The following is a 13,620-nucleotide window of genomic DNA, read 5'->3' as shown; positions in this document are numbered from 1 at the left end:
AATCCACTGAGCCACCCAGGCGCCCCATGGTTTGCCAATTTTTAATCAGGTTTTTTTTTTATTGAGTTGTGGTAGTTCTTCATATATTATAGATATTAATCTCTTATCAGATACATGATTTGCAAATATTTTCTCCCTTACATGGGCTATCTTTTCACTGTTTTCTTTGATGCACAAAAAGTTTTAAGAGATAGTTTTAAATTATGACATAAACAATGTTTTTTATTTTTATTTTTTATTATTTTTTTAAAGATTTTTATTTATTTATTTGACAGAGAGAGAGATCACAAGTAGACGGAGAGGCAGGCAGAGAGAGAGAGAGGGAAGCAGGCTCCCTGCTGAGCAGAGAGCCTGATGCGGGACTCGATCCCAGGACCCTGAGATCATGACCTGAGCCGAAGGCAGCGGCTTAACCCACTGAGCCACCCAGGCGCCCCTAAACAATGTTTTTTATCTCTCTGATCAAGAAAACACAATCCATTCATCCCAACAACTTGTACTTAATAAACCAATAAATCATATCTGCTAAATACGGAAACTACAGGAATTGTTGCGGGAGGAAAATCTTTAAAAAAAAAAAAAACTACTCTACTCTCTGGATGATCTAAATTTTCTTCTCACTGCCACAGGACATAGCAAAGATCTATCAACTTTGGGCAGAAAGTGCTTTTGGGAGATAGGTAAGTCTCACAAAAGCTGCAGTTAAACCAGTTATTACATTAGAGTCAAAATTTATACTGCTCCTTTACCGGCTGTAAATCCTCAACTAATCCAACCTCAAGAATTTTCAGATTTTGAAATTAACAGGAGAGCAGAAGAAGAATGGGCAAATCCATGGAAATGTAACTGAATTCCAGCTCAAGCACAAATGGTTTGTTCCTAGGACACGAAATATGCTTTAAATCAGATGCTACTAACTCCTAGTGAAAACATGTAACCTAAAGTGAAAAGAGAGACCTTAATTTACATACTAACTTTGAATCTCAAGAATGAGTCTTCTAGATCCTTGGCTGGAAGCAGGTTCCAGAAATGAATCAGAACACAGAGCCCTGGGCCCTATCCCAGGCCTACCGAATTACATTTTTTTAACATAATCTCTAGGCCCACTGTGGGGCTTGAATTCACAACCCCAAGATCAAGAGACACATGCTTTACCAACTGAGCCAGTCCAGACCTACTGAATTGGAATCTTGACCTTAACAAGAAACCCCACATGGCTTTGTACACACATTAAGGTTTAGGAGCACTACTGTGAACACTAGTAACTCTGACAATGCACCTGGAGTTTCAAAGCCTTGATATTATTAAAAATGATTTTTTAGGGGCGCTTGGGTAGCTCAGTGGATTAAGTCTCTGCCTTCAGCTCAGGTCATGATCTCAGGGTCCTGGGATTGAGCCCTGCATCAGGCTCTCTGCTCAGCAGGGAGCCCACTTCCTCCTCTTTCTCTGCCTGCTTCTCTGCCTACTTGTTATCTCTGTCTGTCAAATAAAGAAAAAAAATCTTTTAAAAAATGATTTTTTAGGTGTCTGGAGAATATAACAAAATGACATTTGAACAAATCAATGAAAACATATGATAAATTACAACTTTCAAAAGTAGCATCCACCAAGGAGATTTAGTGCTGACTTATGGATACAGTGCAAATAAGGCTTTCACACACTGACCAGAAAGGAAAAATTCCAACTGCTAAAAAATAAATAAATCTTAAAAAAAGATAAATTTGGTGATGTCTCTCTCAGGTATAATGACCCACTAGGTAAAATGATTTGTGATAGTCTTTTTTTATGGCTGGAGAAAGAACAAATGAACTTATCTGCATATAGTTTGTGACTACTAGATTTTGTGGAAATGAAGACAGTGACTCAGGGCCAGAGCTAACTGAGAAGTATAAATAAGACTAGTGGTGGGGCACCTGGGTGGCTCAGGCGGTTAAGCATCTGCCTTTGGCTGAGGTCAGAATCCCAGGGTCCTGGGATCTGCAGGGAGCCTGCGTTTCCCTCTCCCACTCCCCCTGCTTATGTTCCCTCTCTCGTCTCTCTCTCTCTCTAATAAATAAAGTCTTCAAAAAAAAAAAGAAAAGAAAGACGAATGGTTACTTATATGCCATGCATATGCACAATTCAGTCCCACCAATAGCATTTATAATTATAATTAGGGATTCCAAATTGGAAGAATCCCCAGAACTATTTTATTTTTTAAAAGATTTTATTTATTTATTTGAGAGAGAGAGAGATCACAAGTAGGCAGAGAGGCAGGCAGAGAGAGAAGGGGAAGCAGACTCCCTGCTGAGCAGAGACTGATGCTAAGCTTGATCCCAGGATCCTGGGATGGAGTCCAAAATCAGGCTCAGCAGGGAGCCTGCTTCTCCGTCTGCCTGATGTTCCCCCTGCTTGGGTGCACTCTCTCTCTCTCTCTGACAAATAAAAAAATAAAATCTTAAAAAAAAATCTAACCTTCCTCCCAAATTGAAATATCTTTCCCTCTTCACATTTATTAATACTCACTAAGTCTCAAAAGCTCTCTTGGAGAATTATATTCTCCAGTGCTCTGCGACTACCTCTTTATGGTAGCCAAGTTACAGTTGTTTTCAAGAGTATCTGGTAGGGTTCAGCAACGAGTTAGTAGTGAGAAATATAAGCCTAAATAAAAATTACTAAAATGAGAAAAAAACCCAGATGTCTTTGACAACTTAAGCATTGTAAAACTAAACAATGGCAAGGAATTTACAATATGGACATCCTCCATGCAAAAACAAAAACCGAGGACATATTATGAATGTATGTAACACATATACATTTTAATACACTTATATATGTACTGAATATTTCTGAAGGATACTCAATAAACTGGAAACTGTAGCTGTCTAAGGGGAAGGGCCTAAAGTAGAAAGGAAGACAGGCCTGAACTACACATAACTTCGCACTGTTTAAAAACTTATAAAATATATTACTTTTTAAGATCTAGTTAATAAGACAAATCAAATCTGGACATTCACATAATAAAATAATGGCTTTTTTAAAATAGGGCTTCTTTATTAAATATTTGTTACTCAACAACATAGACCCACCTAGGTAATATTTTCAACTTTGCAAAGGACAAATGGCAGGTTGCGGTCAAGATTATCTTCCTTTCTTTGACTCTTACTGTTTTCCTTACTTAGAAACAAAGCCAAATAATGGGTCTTTAACAGGAATAAATATTTCCCTTCTCTGAAAGAACTCCTCCATCAATGTATCAAAAAGTCCATTTTCAGTGCTCCAGAAGATTCATCATTCAAGGATACAAATTCTAATTCTTGCTCTGTAGAAGTCAACAGGTATGAGAAAGTATGAAAAGTACATTAATGACCCCCCCAATGAATTACACCTTAGCCTCCTAACACACTGACTCAGGACTTGGACAGAAAATTTGTTTTAGCCAATGGAACACTAGCAAATGTCAATACAAAGCAGAGGCTTGATGAGCATTTAGAATGGGACTCGCCCTTCAGATTGTAGACACTGGCATATAAAGAAACTCAGTCTGGGGCGCTGGGTGGTTCATTGGGTTAAGGCCTCTGCCTTCAGCTCAGGTCATGATCCCGGGGTTCTGGGATCGAGCCCCGCATCGAGCTCTCTGCTCAGCGGGAAGTCTGCTTCCCTTTCTTTCTCTCTGCCTGCCTCTCTGCCTACTTGTGATCTCTGTCAAATAAACAAATAAATAAAATCTTTAAAAATAATAATAATAATAATAAAGAAACTCAGTCTGACCTCCTTAAGGATAAAAGACTACAAAGAAGACAGAATAACCATCCAGTCAATCCACAGCATTGTGATAAATAATAAATTGTTGTTTTAAAACCACACAGCAACTAACTGTAACAGAGAGTTTTGGAAATTCTCTGCCCTCTCTTCACTAGAACCATTAAAAAAATGTTTGAAAACTTTATAGGAGGTATAATGGGAAACTTTAGTTTTAGGATAAAGCACTCACCTTAGGCCTAAGGACAAAAATACTGCAAGTCAGAAATATAAAGATCATGAACTAATTTTTAATATCAGTAATCTAGAGAAAAAAATTTAAAATCTTACCTCAAAAATTTACTGTTCCCTTCTCCATCATCATCAAAATCCAACCTGGGTAAAGCCAACAATAAATACTGTAAGCTCACTGACACAGAACACTAAGACATTAAAAATTCTCAACCCACAAGTTATCTGAACACCCACCCAAATGGAAGAAGGAAAACAGGAAGCGGACAGAAGTCAAATGAAGATATGTGACTTCCCCCTTTTACCAAACTGGGCAATCAAAAGAGTCTATGCTACCTAACATTTTCCCAAGTTGGCAGTCCACCTTTACCAAAGTTTTATATCAGAGTACAACCTCTACCAAAGAAACAGGAATCCATTCAAAAATGAAAATAAAATAATTATTAAGTCAGGTCCATTTTTCAATTCTATAGTCTAAACTATGTTACTAGACTTCTGAAACATATTCCAAAACGGTGATGTTTCAAAAGAGACCAATTTAAGATCTCATAAGGTTACTCATCAATGATTCTTTACATCACACATCTAATAAACATGTGGCATTTGCTACATTAAAGACTTGCTAGATGAGAGGAAAACAAGAGACTTACCCTCAAGGGACTCTCTACCCAGACAAATACAAATACAAAACAAATGAGAATAGGAAAGCACCATGTGAGGAGCATAAGCAATATGCTATAAGACATTCAGTGAAAGCAGCAGTGACTTTCATTTCAGGGGATTAGGGAAGATTACAGGTAACAAGGTAGGCCAATCTCCTATTAATCTCTATTCTACTGAACCAAAATATTACCACCTCATCCCAGTGATCACTCTTGGCATCTCTACTAGCCTTATAACCTAACATTATGAGTCTCTAGATGGATTACATATGAAGTACACAGCGTCAATCCTGAAAATGTTCATTCCTCTTTCTCCCTGTAGCCCCCTAATTACTAGTCAAAATCCACCCAGTAACTCCATGTCTAAGAATCTACCCTAAAAAAAAAGAACTAAAAAGAGAAAAAAAATTTATGTACAAAGATGTTCACTGAGCATTACATATAATAGCAAAATCTTCAAAACAACTTAAATGTCCCAAAATAGGAACTGAGTACATCCCTTTATATAACTTAAAAATCATGCTTTTATAAAATATTTAACAATATGAAAAAAAAGGTTACAGATGGTTAGGTGGAAAGACCAGGCTATATAAAACTATATAATTACAGATCACAACTACTAAGAAGATCTACATATAAAGAAAGAAGAAGTTATACTAAAAAACTTATAGGAGGTGATGGGGTAGTAAGATTATCGCTATTCTTCTTTCTATTTTCCAATCTTTATTTAAAAGAATGCATATTCTTGGGCGCCTGGGTGGCTCAGTGGGTTAAAGCTTCTGCCTTCGGCTCAGGTCATGATCCCAGCATCCTGGGATCAAGCCCCGCATCAGGCTCTTTGCTCGGCAGGGAGCCTGCTTCCTCCTCTCTCTCTCCCTGCCTGCCTCTCTGCCTAATTGTGATCTCTGCCTGTCAAATAAATAAATAAATAAATAAAATCTTTTAAAAACATAAATAAAATAAAAAATAAAAGAATGTGTATTCTTTTAAGGAGTCAATCCCACTTAGAGTTGCACCCAAACTATAAAATACCTGGGAATAAAACTAACCAAAGAGGCAAGGGATCTGTACTCAGAAAACTATAGAACACTCATAAAAGAAACTGAGAAAGACACAAAGAAGTGGAAAAATGTTCCATTCTCAGGGACTAGAAGAAAAAATATTGTTAAAATGTCTATGCTACCTAGAGCAATCTATACATTCAATGCAATCCCTATCAAAATACCATCAACTTTTTTCACAGACCTGGAAAAAATAATCCTAAAATTTGTATGGAACCAAAAAAGACCCCAAATAGCCAAAGGAATGTTGAAAAAGAAAACCAAACTTGTGGCATCACAATTCTGGACCTCAAGCTCTATTGCAAAACTGTAATCATCAAGACAGTATGGTACTGGTGCAAAAACAGACACATAGATCAATGGAACAGAATAAGAGAGCTCAGAAATAGACCCTCAACTCTATGGTCAACTGATCTCTGACAAAACAGGAAAGAATATCCAATGGAAAAAAGACAGTCTCTTCAACAAATGGTGCTGGGAAAATTGGACAGCCACATGCAGAATGAAACTGGACCATTCCGTATACCATACCAAAAATGAACTCAAAACAGATGAAAGACCTAAACGTGAGACAGGAATCCATCAAAATCCCAGAGAAGAACACAGGCAACAACCTCTGTGACCCTGGCCATAGCAAATTCTTGCTAGACCCATCTCCAAAGGCAAGGGAAACAAATGCAAAAATGAACTATTTGGACTTCATCAAAATAAAAAGCTTTTGCACAGCAAAGGAAAACAGTGGACAAAACCAAAAGACAACAGAATGGGAGAAAATATCTGCAAATGACATATCAGATAAAGGGATAGTGTTCAAAATCTATAAAGAACTTATCAAACTTAACACCCAAAGAATAATCCAATCAAAAAATGGGCAGAAGACATGAACAGATATTTCTTCAAAGACATACAAATGGCCAACAGACACATGAAAAAATGCTCAACATCGCTCAGCATCAGGACAATACAAATCAAAACCACAATGAGATAACCACCTCACACCAGTCAGAATGGCTACAATCAATGAGTCAGGAGATGACAGATGTTGGCGAGGATGTGGAGAAGGGGGAATCCTCTTAAACTGTTTGTGGGACTGCAAGCTGGTGCAGCCACTCTGGAAAACTGTATGGAAGTTCCTCAAAAAGGTGAAAATAGAGCTACCCTATGACCCAGCAATTGCATTACTGGGTGCAAAGATACAAATGTAGTGATCCAAAGGGGCACCGCACCCCAATGTTTATAGCAGCAATGTCCACAATAGCCAAACTATGGAAAGAACCCAGATGTCTGTCGACAGATGAATGAATAAAGATGTGGTATATATGTACAATAGAATAGTATGCAGCCACCAAAAAAAAAAAAAAAAAAAAGCAAGCATTTGCAATGATGTGGATGGAACTAGACGGTATTATGCTAAGTCAAATAAGTCAATCAGAGAAAGACAATTATCATATGATCTCACTGATATGTGGAATTTAAGAAACAAAACAGAGGATCATTGGGGAAGGGAGGAAAAAATAAAACAAGATGAAATCAGAGAGGGAGGCAAGCCATAAGAGACTCTTAATCATAGGAAACAAACAGGGTTGCTGGAGGGTTGAGGGGTGGGAGAATGGGGTAACTGGGTGATGGACACTAAGGAGGATATGTGATGTAATGAACACTGGGTATTATATTAGACTGATGAATGACCGACCTCTACCTCTGAAACCAGTAATACATTACATGTTAATTAACTGATTTAAATTAAATTTAAAATAAATAAAAGAATACATATTACTACTTTTAATATATTTTCCTGATTACCAATAATACCTATTCATTTTAGAAAATCTGAAAATAAAAACAAAAGTTTCCATAATCTCATCATCCAGAAATTTGGTAAGTATCCTTTCAGTTTTGCTACACACACATTACACAGATTTATTTCTGACAGAGTAGTATGTCACAAAAACTGTAACCTCCCAACATACTGAGAACATTTTTCTATACTGATATATATTTGTCACTTCCAATAGCTGTATAGAATTCCATTTCAAATAACTATAATTTACTCACCCAATCTTCTAATTTTGATATTTATAGTGCTTCTAATTGTTTACATAACCATAACATTGTTGTTTAAGAGAATGAAGTCTAAAACCAACCTCCCCAGATTCATATCAAACAATAAATTAAAATGTATAAAACTCTTGGACACAGGGGCACCTGGGTGGCTCAGTGGGTTAAAGCCTCTGCCTTCGGCTCAGGTCATGATCCCAGGGTCCTGGGATCGAGCCCCGCATCGGGCTCTCTACTCAGTGGGGAGCCTGCTTCCTCCTCCCTCTCTCTGCCTGCCTCTCTGCCTACTTCTGTCAAATAAATAAATAAAAATCTTTATTTAAAAAAAAAAAAAAAACTCTTGGACACATAGCAAGTCTTAGTATGTTACTCATGTTACCAAATAAACCCAAGGATCGCGCCTGCGTTATTATTAGCTGGTGAAATTAAAGACTAGCTATATTAGCTACAGAATTTTTCTTTTTGAGAGAGAGAGAGAAAGCTAGCATGAATGTGTGAGTTGGGGGAGGAGAGAGAGAGAAACAGAATCTCAAGCAGGCTCAGGCCCATTGCAGAGCCCCATCTCATGACCATGAGATGACGACTCAAGATGAAATCAATCTGGACACTCAACCAACTGAGCCATGCAGGTGCCCCTTAGCTACGTAATTTTTTAAAAAGAAAACAAAAGGGGTGCCTGGGTGGCTCAGTGGGTTAAAGCCTCTGCCTTCAGCTCAGGTCATGATCCCAGGGTCCTGGAATCGAGCTCCACATTGGGCTCTCTGCTCGGCGGAGACCCTGCTTCCTCCTCTCTCTCTGCCTGCCTCTCTACCTACTTGTGATCTCTGTCTGTCAAAAAAGTAAAATCCTTTAAAAAAAAAAAAAGAAAAAGAAAACAAAATGAGAAATTTAACAACAACAAAAAAAGTGGACAAACTACTACTCATTCTCCCAGGCCTTTTTTTTTTTTTAAAGATTTATTTATTTACGTGCAGCATCTCAGTGGCTCAGTCACTTGCACGTCCGACTCTTGGTTTCAGCTCAAGCCATGGGTCATGGGATGGAGCCCAGAATCAGGCTCACAGCTCATCAGAGAAGAATTCTCTCCCTCTGCTCTGCCCCCCATGCGCACACACTCCCTCTCTCCCCCAAATAAATAAATCTTTATAAATAAACAAATCTCTTTAAAAAAGAGTAATGCACAAACTATACTAATAAAAAAAATCTTAAAAGCAGCAAGACAAAAGAAGTCCTTAACTTACAAGGGAAAACCTGTAAGGCTACTGAGGATTTCTCAACAGAAACTTGGCAAGCCAAAAGAGAGGCATGATATATTCAAAGTGTTTAATGGTAAAAATCTACAGCCAAAAATACTCTCTATCCAGCAAGGCTATCATTCAGAAGAGAAGTGATAAAAAAGAGTTTCCCAAACAAAAATTAAAGGAGGTCGTGACCACTAAACCAGGCCTGCAAGAAATATCAAACTGGACTCTTTGAGCGCAAAGCAGAGACCAAAGGTGACAAAGACAAGAAAGGATCAGGGAAAATCTCCAGAAACAACAAAAGAATTATAACAAAATATAAAATAGTTATAAATACATATTTATCAATGATTACTTCGAATGAAAATCGACTTAACATTCCAATCAGACAATACAGGGTGTCCGAATGGATTAAAAAAACAAGACCCAGGGACGCCTGGGTGGCTTAGTTGGTTAAGCAGCTGCCTTCGGCTCTGGTTATGATCCCAGCATCCTGGGATTGAGTCCCACATCGGGCTCCTTGCTCAGCAGGGAGCCTGCTTCTCCCTCTGCCTCTGCCTGCCACTCAGTCTGCCTGTGTTCACTCACTCTGACAAATAAATAAAAAATCTTAAAAAAAAAAAAAACAAGACCCAACTATATGCTGCCTACAAGAGACTCATTTTTTTTTTTTTTTTTTTTTTGACAGACAGAGATCAAAAGTAGGCAGAGAGGCAGGCAGAGAGAGAGGGAGGGAAGCAGGCTCCCTGCTGAGCAGAGAGCCCGATGCGGGGCTCGATCCCAAAACCCTGAGATCATGACCTGAGCTGAAGGCAGAGGCTTAATCCACTGAGCCACCCAGGCGCCCCAAGAGACTCATTTTAGAACTAAAGACACCTGCAGATTGAAAGTGAGAGGGTGGAGAAACATCACACAAATAGATGTCAAAGAAAGTCGGAGGAGCAATACAGAGACAAAGTAGACTCCTAGGTTCTTGCATTCTTTTAATCCTGCTTTGGTATCAGGGTAGTACTGGCCTCATGGAATGACTGTGAATGTGATCTCTCTATTCCATTAATTGTAAGATTTTTATAAAAGATTGTCATTATTATTTTTAAAATTTTTGTGGGGTTCGCCAATGAAGCCATGTGCCTGGTTTTTTGTGCTGGGAAATTTTTGATACCTAATTCAACTTTCATTCATGTATTGGTTTAAGAATATTTTCTACTTCTTAGATTCAAGATTCATGATTGAATCTTGGTAACTTGTGCATTTTTAAGAAGTTACTTTTTTATCGGGTTTGTCAGTACATAATTATTTATAGTAATCTGTTATCACACTATATATTTCTATGGTTATCTATTGTATTGTTTCCCTTCCATTTTGGTTCTCATTTTGGTTTTTGAGTCTCCTTTTTTTCTTAATTCATTTAAAGCACTGCTAATTTTATTTTTTTTGTAAAAACTGGTCACTACTTTCTTTTAAGACTTTATTTAGTTATTTGATACAGAGAAAGAGAGATCACAAGTAGGCAGAGAGGCTGGCAGAGAGAGAGGGGGAAGCAGACTCTCTGCTGAGCAGGGAACCCAAAGCAGGGCTAGATCCCAGGAGACTGAGAACATGACTTGAGCCAAAGGCTTAACCCACTGAGCCACCAAGGCACCCCTCGTCACTACTTTCAATGTTATGTTATTGTTTATTCTGGTCTCTTATTTATTTCTGACTTTTCTTTGTTATTTCCCTCCTCTACTGAATGTCAGCTGTTTATTCATTTTCTAGTTCCTTATGCTATAATATTACCTTGTTTATTTAAGTTCTTTTATACAGACATTTATAGCATAAATTTCATTCTATCATCTGTTTTCACTGTATCCCATAGGTTTTAGAATATTGTTTTGTTTTGAGTCATATTTTGACTTGCTGTTTGATTTCTTATTTGGTCCACTGCTTGTGCAGTAATGTGTTATTTAATTTTCACATATTAAATTTTTTTTAGGATCTTATTTACTTGACAGAGAGACAGCCAGATAGGGAACACAAGCAGGGAAGTATGAGAGGGAGAAGCAGGCTTCCTGTCAAGTAGGAAGCCCAATGCCGGGCTTTATCCCAGGGTCCTGGGATCACAACCCAAGCTGAAGGCATATGCTTAATGACTGAGCCACCGAGGCACTCTACATATTAAATATTTCATATTTACATTGCACATTTTCCACCTTTATTGTTGATCTTTAGTTTTGTACCACTGTGATTGGAAAATACACTTGGTATGATTTTGGTCTCTTAAATTTGTAGTATTTGTTACACTACTTTTTATGTGATTTAACCAGGGGTTTGTTCTGTGTGTACTTGAAGAAAACGTGTATTCTATTTTTCTTGGATGGAATGTTTTTACATATATCTTTTAAAACCATGTATTCTAAAGTATGCTTCAAATAAGAAATGCTCTTGTTAAAAGAAAAAAAAACTTTAACTGAAGGTACTCATTTAAAATAAAGCACATCAGAGGGAAGTTGGGGGGGGTGGGTTAAATAGGTAAAGGGAATTAAGAGTACATTTGTCATGATGAGCACCTGAGTAGTAATGATGTATAGAATTGCTGAGTCACTGTATTATACACCTGAAACTAATATAACTCTGTATGTTAATTATACAGTAATTAAAGTAAAAATCTTAATAAAAAATAAAATTTAAAATAATTTTAAAAAAAAACCCTACATATAAGAAACTAAAATAAAAAACAGTATTCTGTATAAGGAAAAAATCCAGTGACTAAAGAGCGGTATCTGACAGCACTGTAGTTAGTAACCAGCTGAAATGAGAGGACTGGGCATAGCAAAGAGGATTCAGCCACTACTAAATCAGGCTGGCTTGTAGGAAAGCCATTCATGATACAATACCCAAACTCACCCCGGTCGCCGCTTAATAGCCCTGTGGACAATGGCTCCTCCACCTTGAATCCCAGGTCCAGGGTTTCCTGAGGCAATGGCTGGACCCAGTGATGGTACATCTGATGTCATTTCTATCAGAGAAAAATAGAAATATACATTTAAGAAAGACAGTCCTTTCTTATAATCATCATCATCACCGAGTTTGCTTGAAGAAAGGCTCAAGGTATAGACGAAATCCCAGCAGCTTGCTAGAAAACCCAAATGCTCATATCCAGATTGCTCTTCTTGAATTCTTACACTGGCGAAAGCATACATTCCCTGTACTTCAGTTTCCCCTGCTTCACAGAGTTTGGAAGAGAGAGTACTATATTCTATCTGCAGCCTTCATTTTTTTTTTTAAGATTTTCTTTATTTACTTGACAGAGAGAGAGATCACAAGTAGGCAGAGAGGTAGGCAGAGAGAGAGAGAGAGAGAGAGAGAGAGGAGGAAGCAGGCCCCCCGCCGAGCAGAGAGCCCGATGCGGCACTCGATCCCAGGACCCTGAGATCATGACCTGAGCTGAAGGCAGAGGCTTAACTCACTGAGCCACCCAGGCACCCCTGCAGCCCAAAAGCTTGTGATAGTGACATAATGCTGATCTAAAACACACACACACACAATCAGTTTTATACATTTTACTCATGCAATATACATAAAACATAACTTATTTTATTTATATAAAATAAGTTATCTAAGTAACTTTCTTATGTATTTTATTTAGAAAATACAGAAAAGAACCCAAAATAAATGGAATTCTAACTCCAACTAGCAATAACAAAGCAATACTCTCCTTTCCTCTCCCAAAGTGGCATCAGTGAAAGCTAACTAAAACAGGTTTAAATAAGATCCAGGCATCTGGGATGCTTGGATGGCTCAGCCAGTTAAGCATCTGCCCTCGGCTTAGCTCATGATCCTAGGGTCCTTGCTCAGCCGGGAGCCTGCCTCTCCCTCTTGTCTGCAGCCTCATCTGCCTGTGCACGCACCTGCTCTCACTCCCACTCTCTCACAAATAAATAAAATCATAAAAAAAAAAAGATCCAATATCACACAGTACAAAAATACTCAAATACAAAAATATTCAAACTTTAATTTTAAGAAAGAAAATCACTCATCGTACCAAGAACCAAGAAGATCTCAAATTGAATGAAAAATAACAATGATATGACATAGATGTTAGAATTATCTGACAAAGACTTTAAAAGAAGTCATGATAAAAATGCTTCAATAATTATTAATACAGTTGAGGGGCACCTGAGTGGCTCAGGGGGTTAAGATGCTGCCTTCGGCTCGGGTCATGATCTCAGGGTCCTGGGATCGAGCCCCGCATCGGGCTCTCTGCTCAGCGGGGAGCCTGCTTCCTCCTCTCTCTCTGCCTGCCTCTCTGCCTGTTTGTGATCTCTCTGTGTCAAATAAATAAATAAAATCTTTAAAAAAAAATTTTTTTAAATAATAATTATTAATACAGTTGAAAGCCTCAACAAAGAAACAGTCTCAACAAAGAAATAGGGTATAAAGAAGAATCACATAGAAATTTTAGAACTGAAAAATAACTGAAATAAAAAGTTAAGTATATTGATTCAATAGCAGAATGGAGAGAACAAAGAGAAGAATCAGTGAAATGGAAGACAGAACACTAGAAATTACACATTAGAATACTAGGAAAGAAGAGAAAGAGGGCAAAGCTGAAAAATACTGTCTGAAAATTTCTCAAATTTGGCA

At 37.8% G+C, this 13,620-nt stretch overlaps 1 protein-coding gene across 5 annotated transcripts in view; it reads right to left on the bottom strand.

Annotated features, from left to right (window-relative positions):
* Nucleotides 1–13,620, bottom strand: part of LOC111161943 (aryl hydrocarbon receptor nuclear translocator) — a 73,135-nt gene that overhangs the window by 37,515 nt on the left and 22,000 nt on the right. For 4 of the 5 annotated variants that reach the window (XM_022526013.1, XM_022526014.1, XM_022526015.1 and 1 more), the window contains exons 2-3: nt 11,881–11,992; nt 4,072–4,116 (exon numbers count right to left, since the gene is read on the bottom strand). In XM_022526013.1, the coding sequence (XP_022381721.1) occupies nt 4,072–4,116; nt 11,881–11,992 (157 nt within the window). Of the gene's footprint in view, nt 1–3,068; nt 3,091–4,071; nt 4,117–11,880; nt 11,993–13,620 lie in introns of those variants that run through there. The other variant, XM_022526018.1, reaches the window with a different exon arrangement.

Source organism: Enhydra lutris, unplaced genomic scaffold, assembly GCF_002288905.1.
Source record: "Enhydra lutris kenyoni isolate GAN:26980312 unplaced genomic scaffold, ASM228890v2 scaffoldscaffold88, whole genome shotgun sequence".
Classification (NCBI taxonomy): domain Eukaryota; kingdom Metazoa; phylum Chordata; class Mammalia; order Carnivora; family Mustelidae; genus Enhydra; species Enhydra lutris.
The sequence above is the reverse complement of the archived record's forward strand: the minus strand, read 5'-3'. Positions and strand labels throughout refer to the sequence as shown.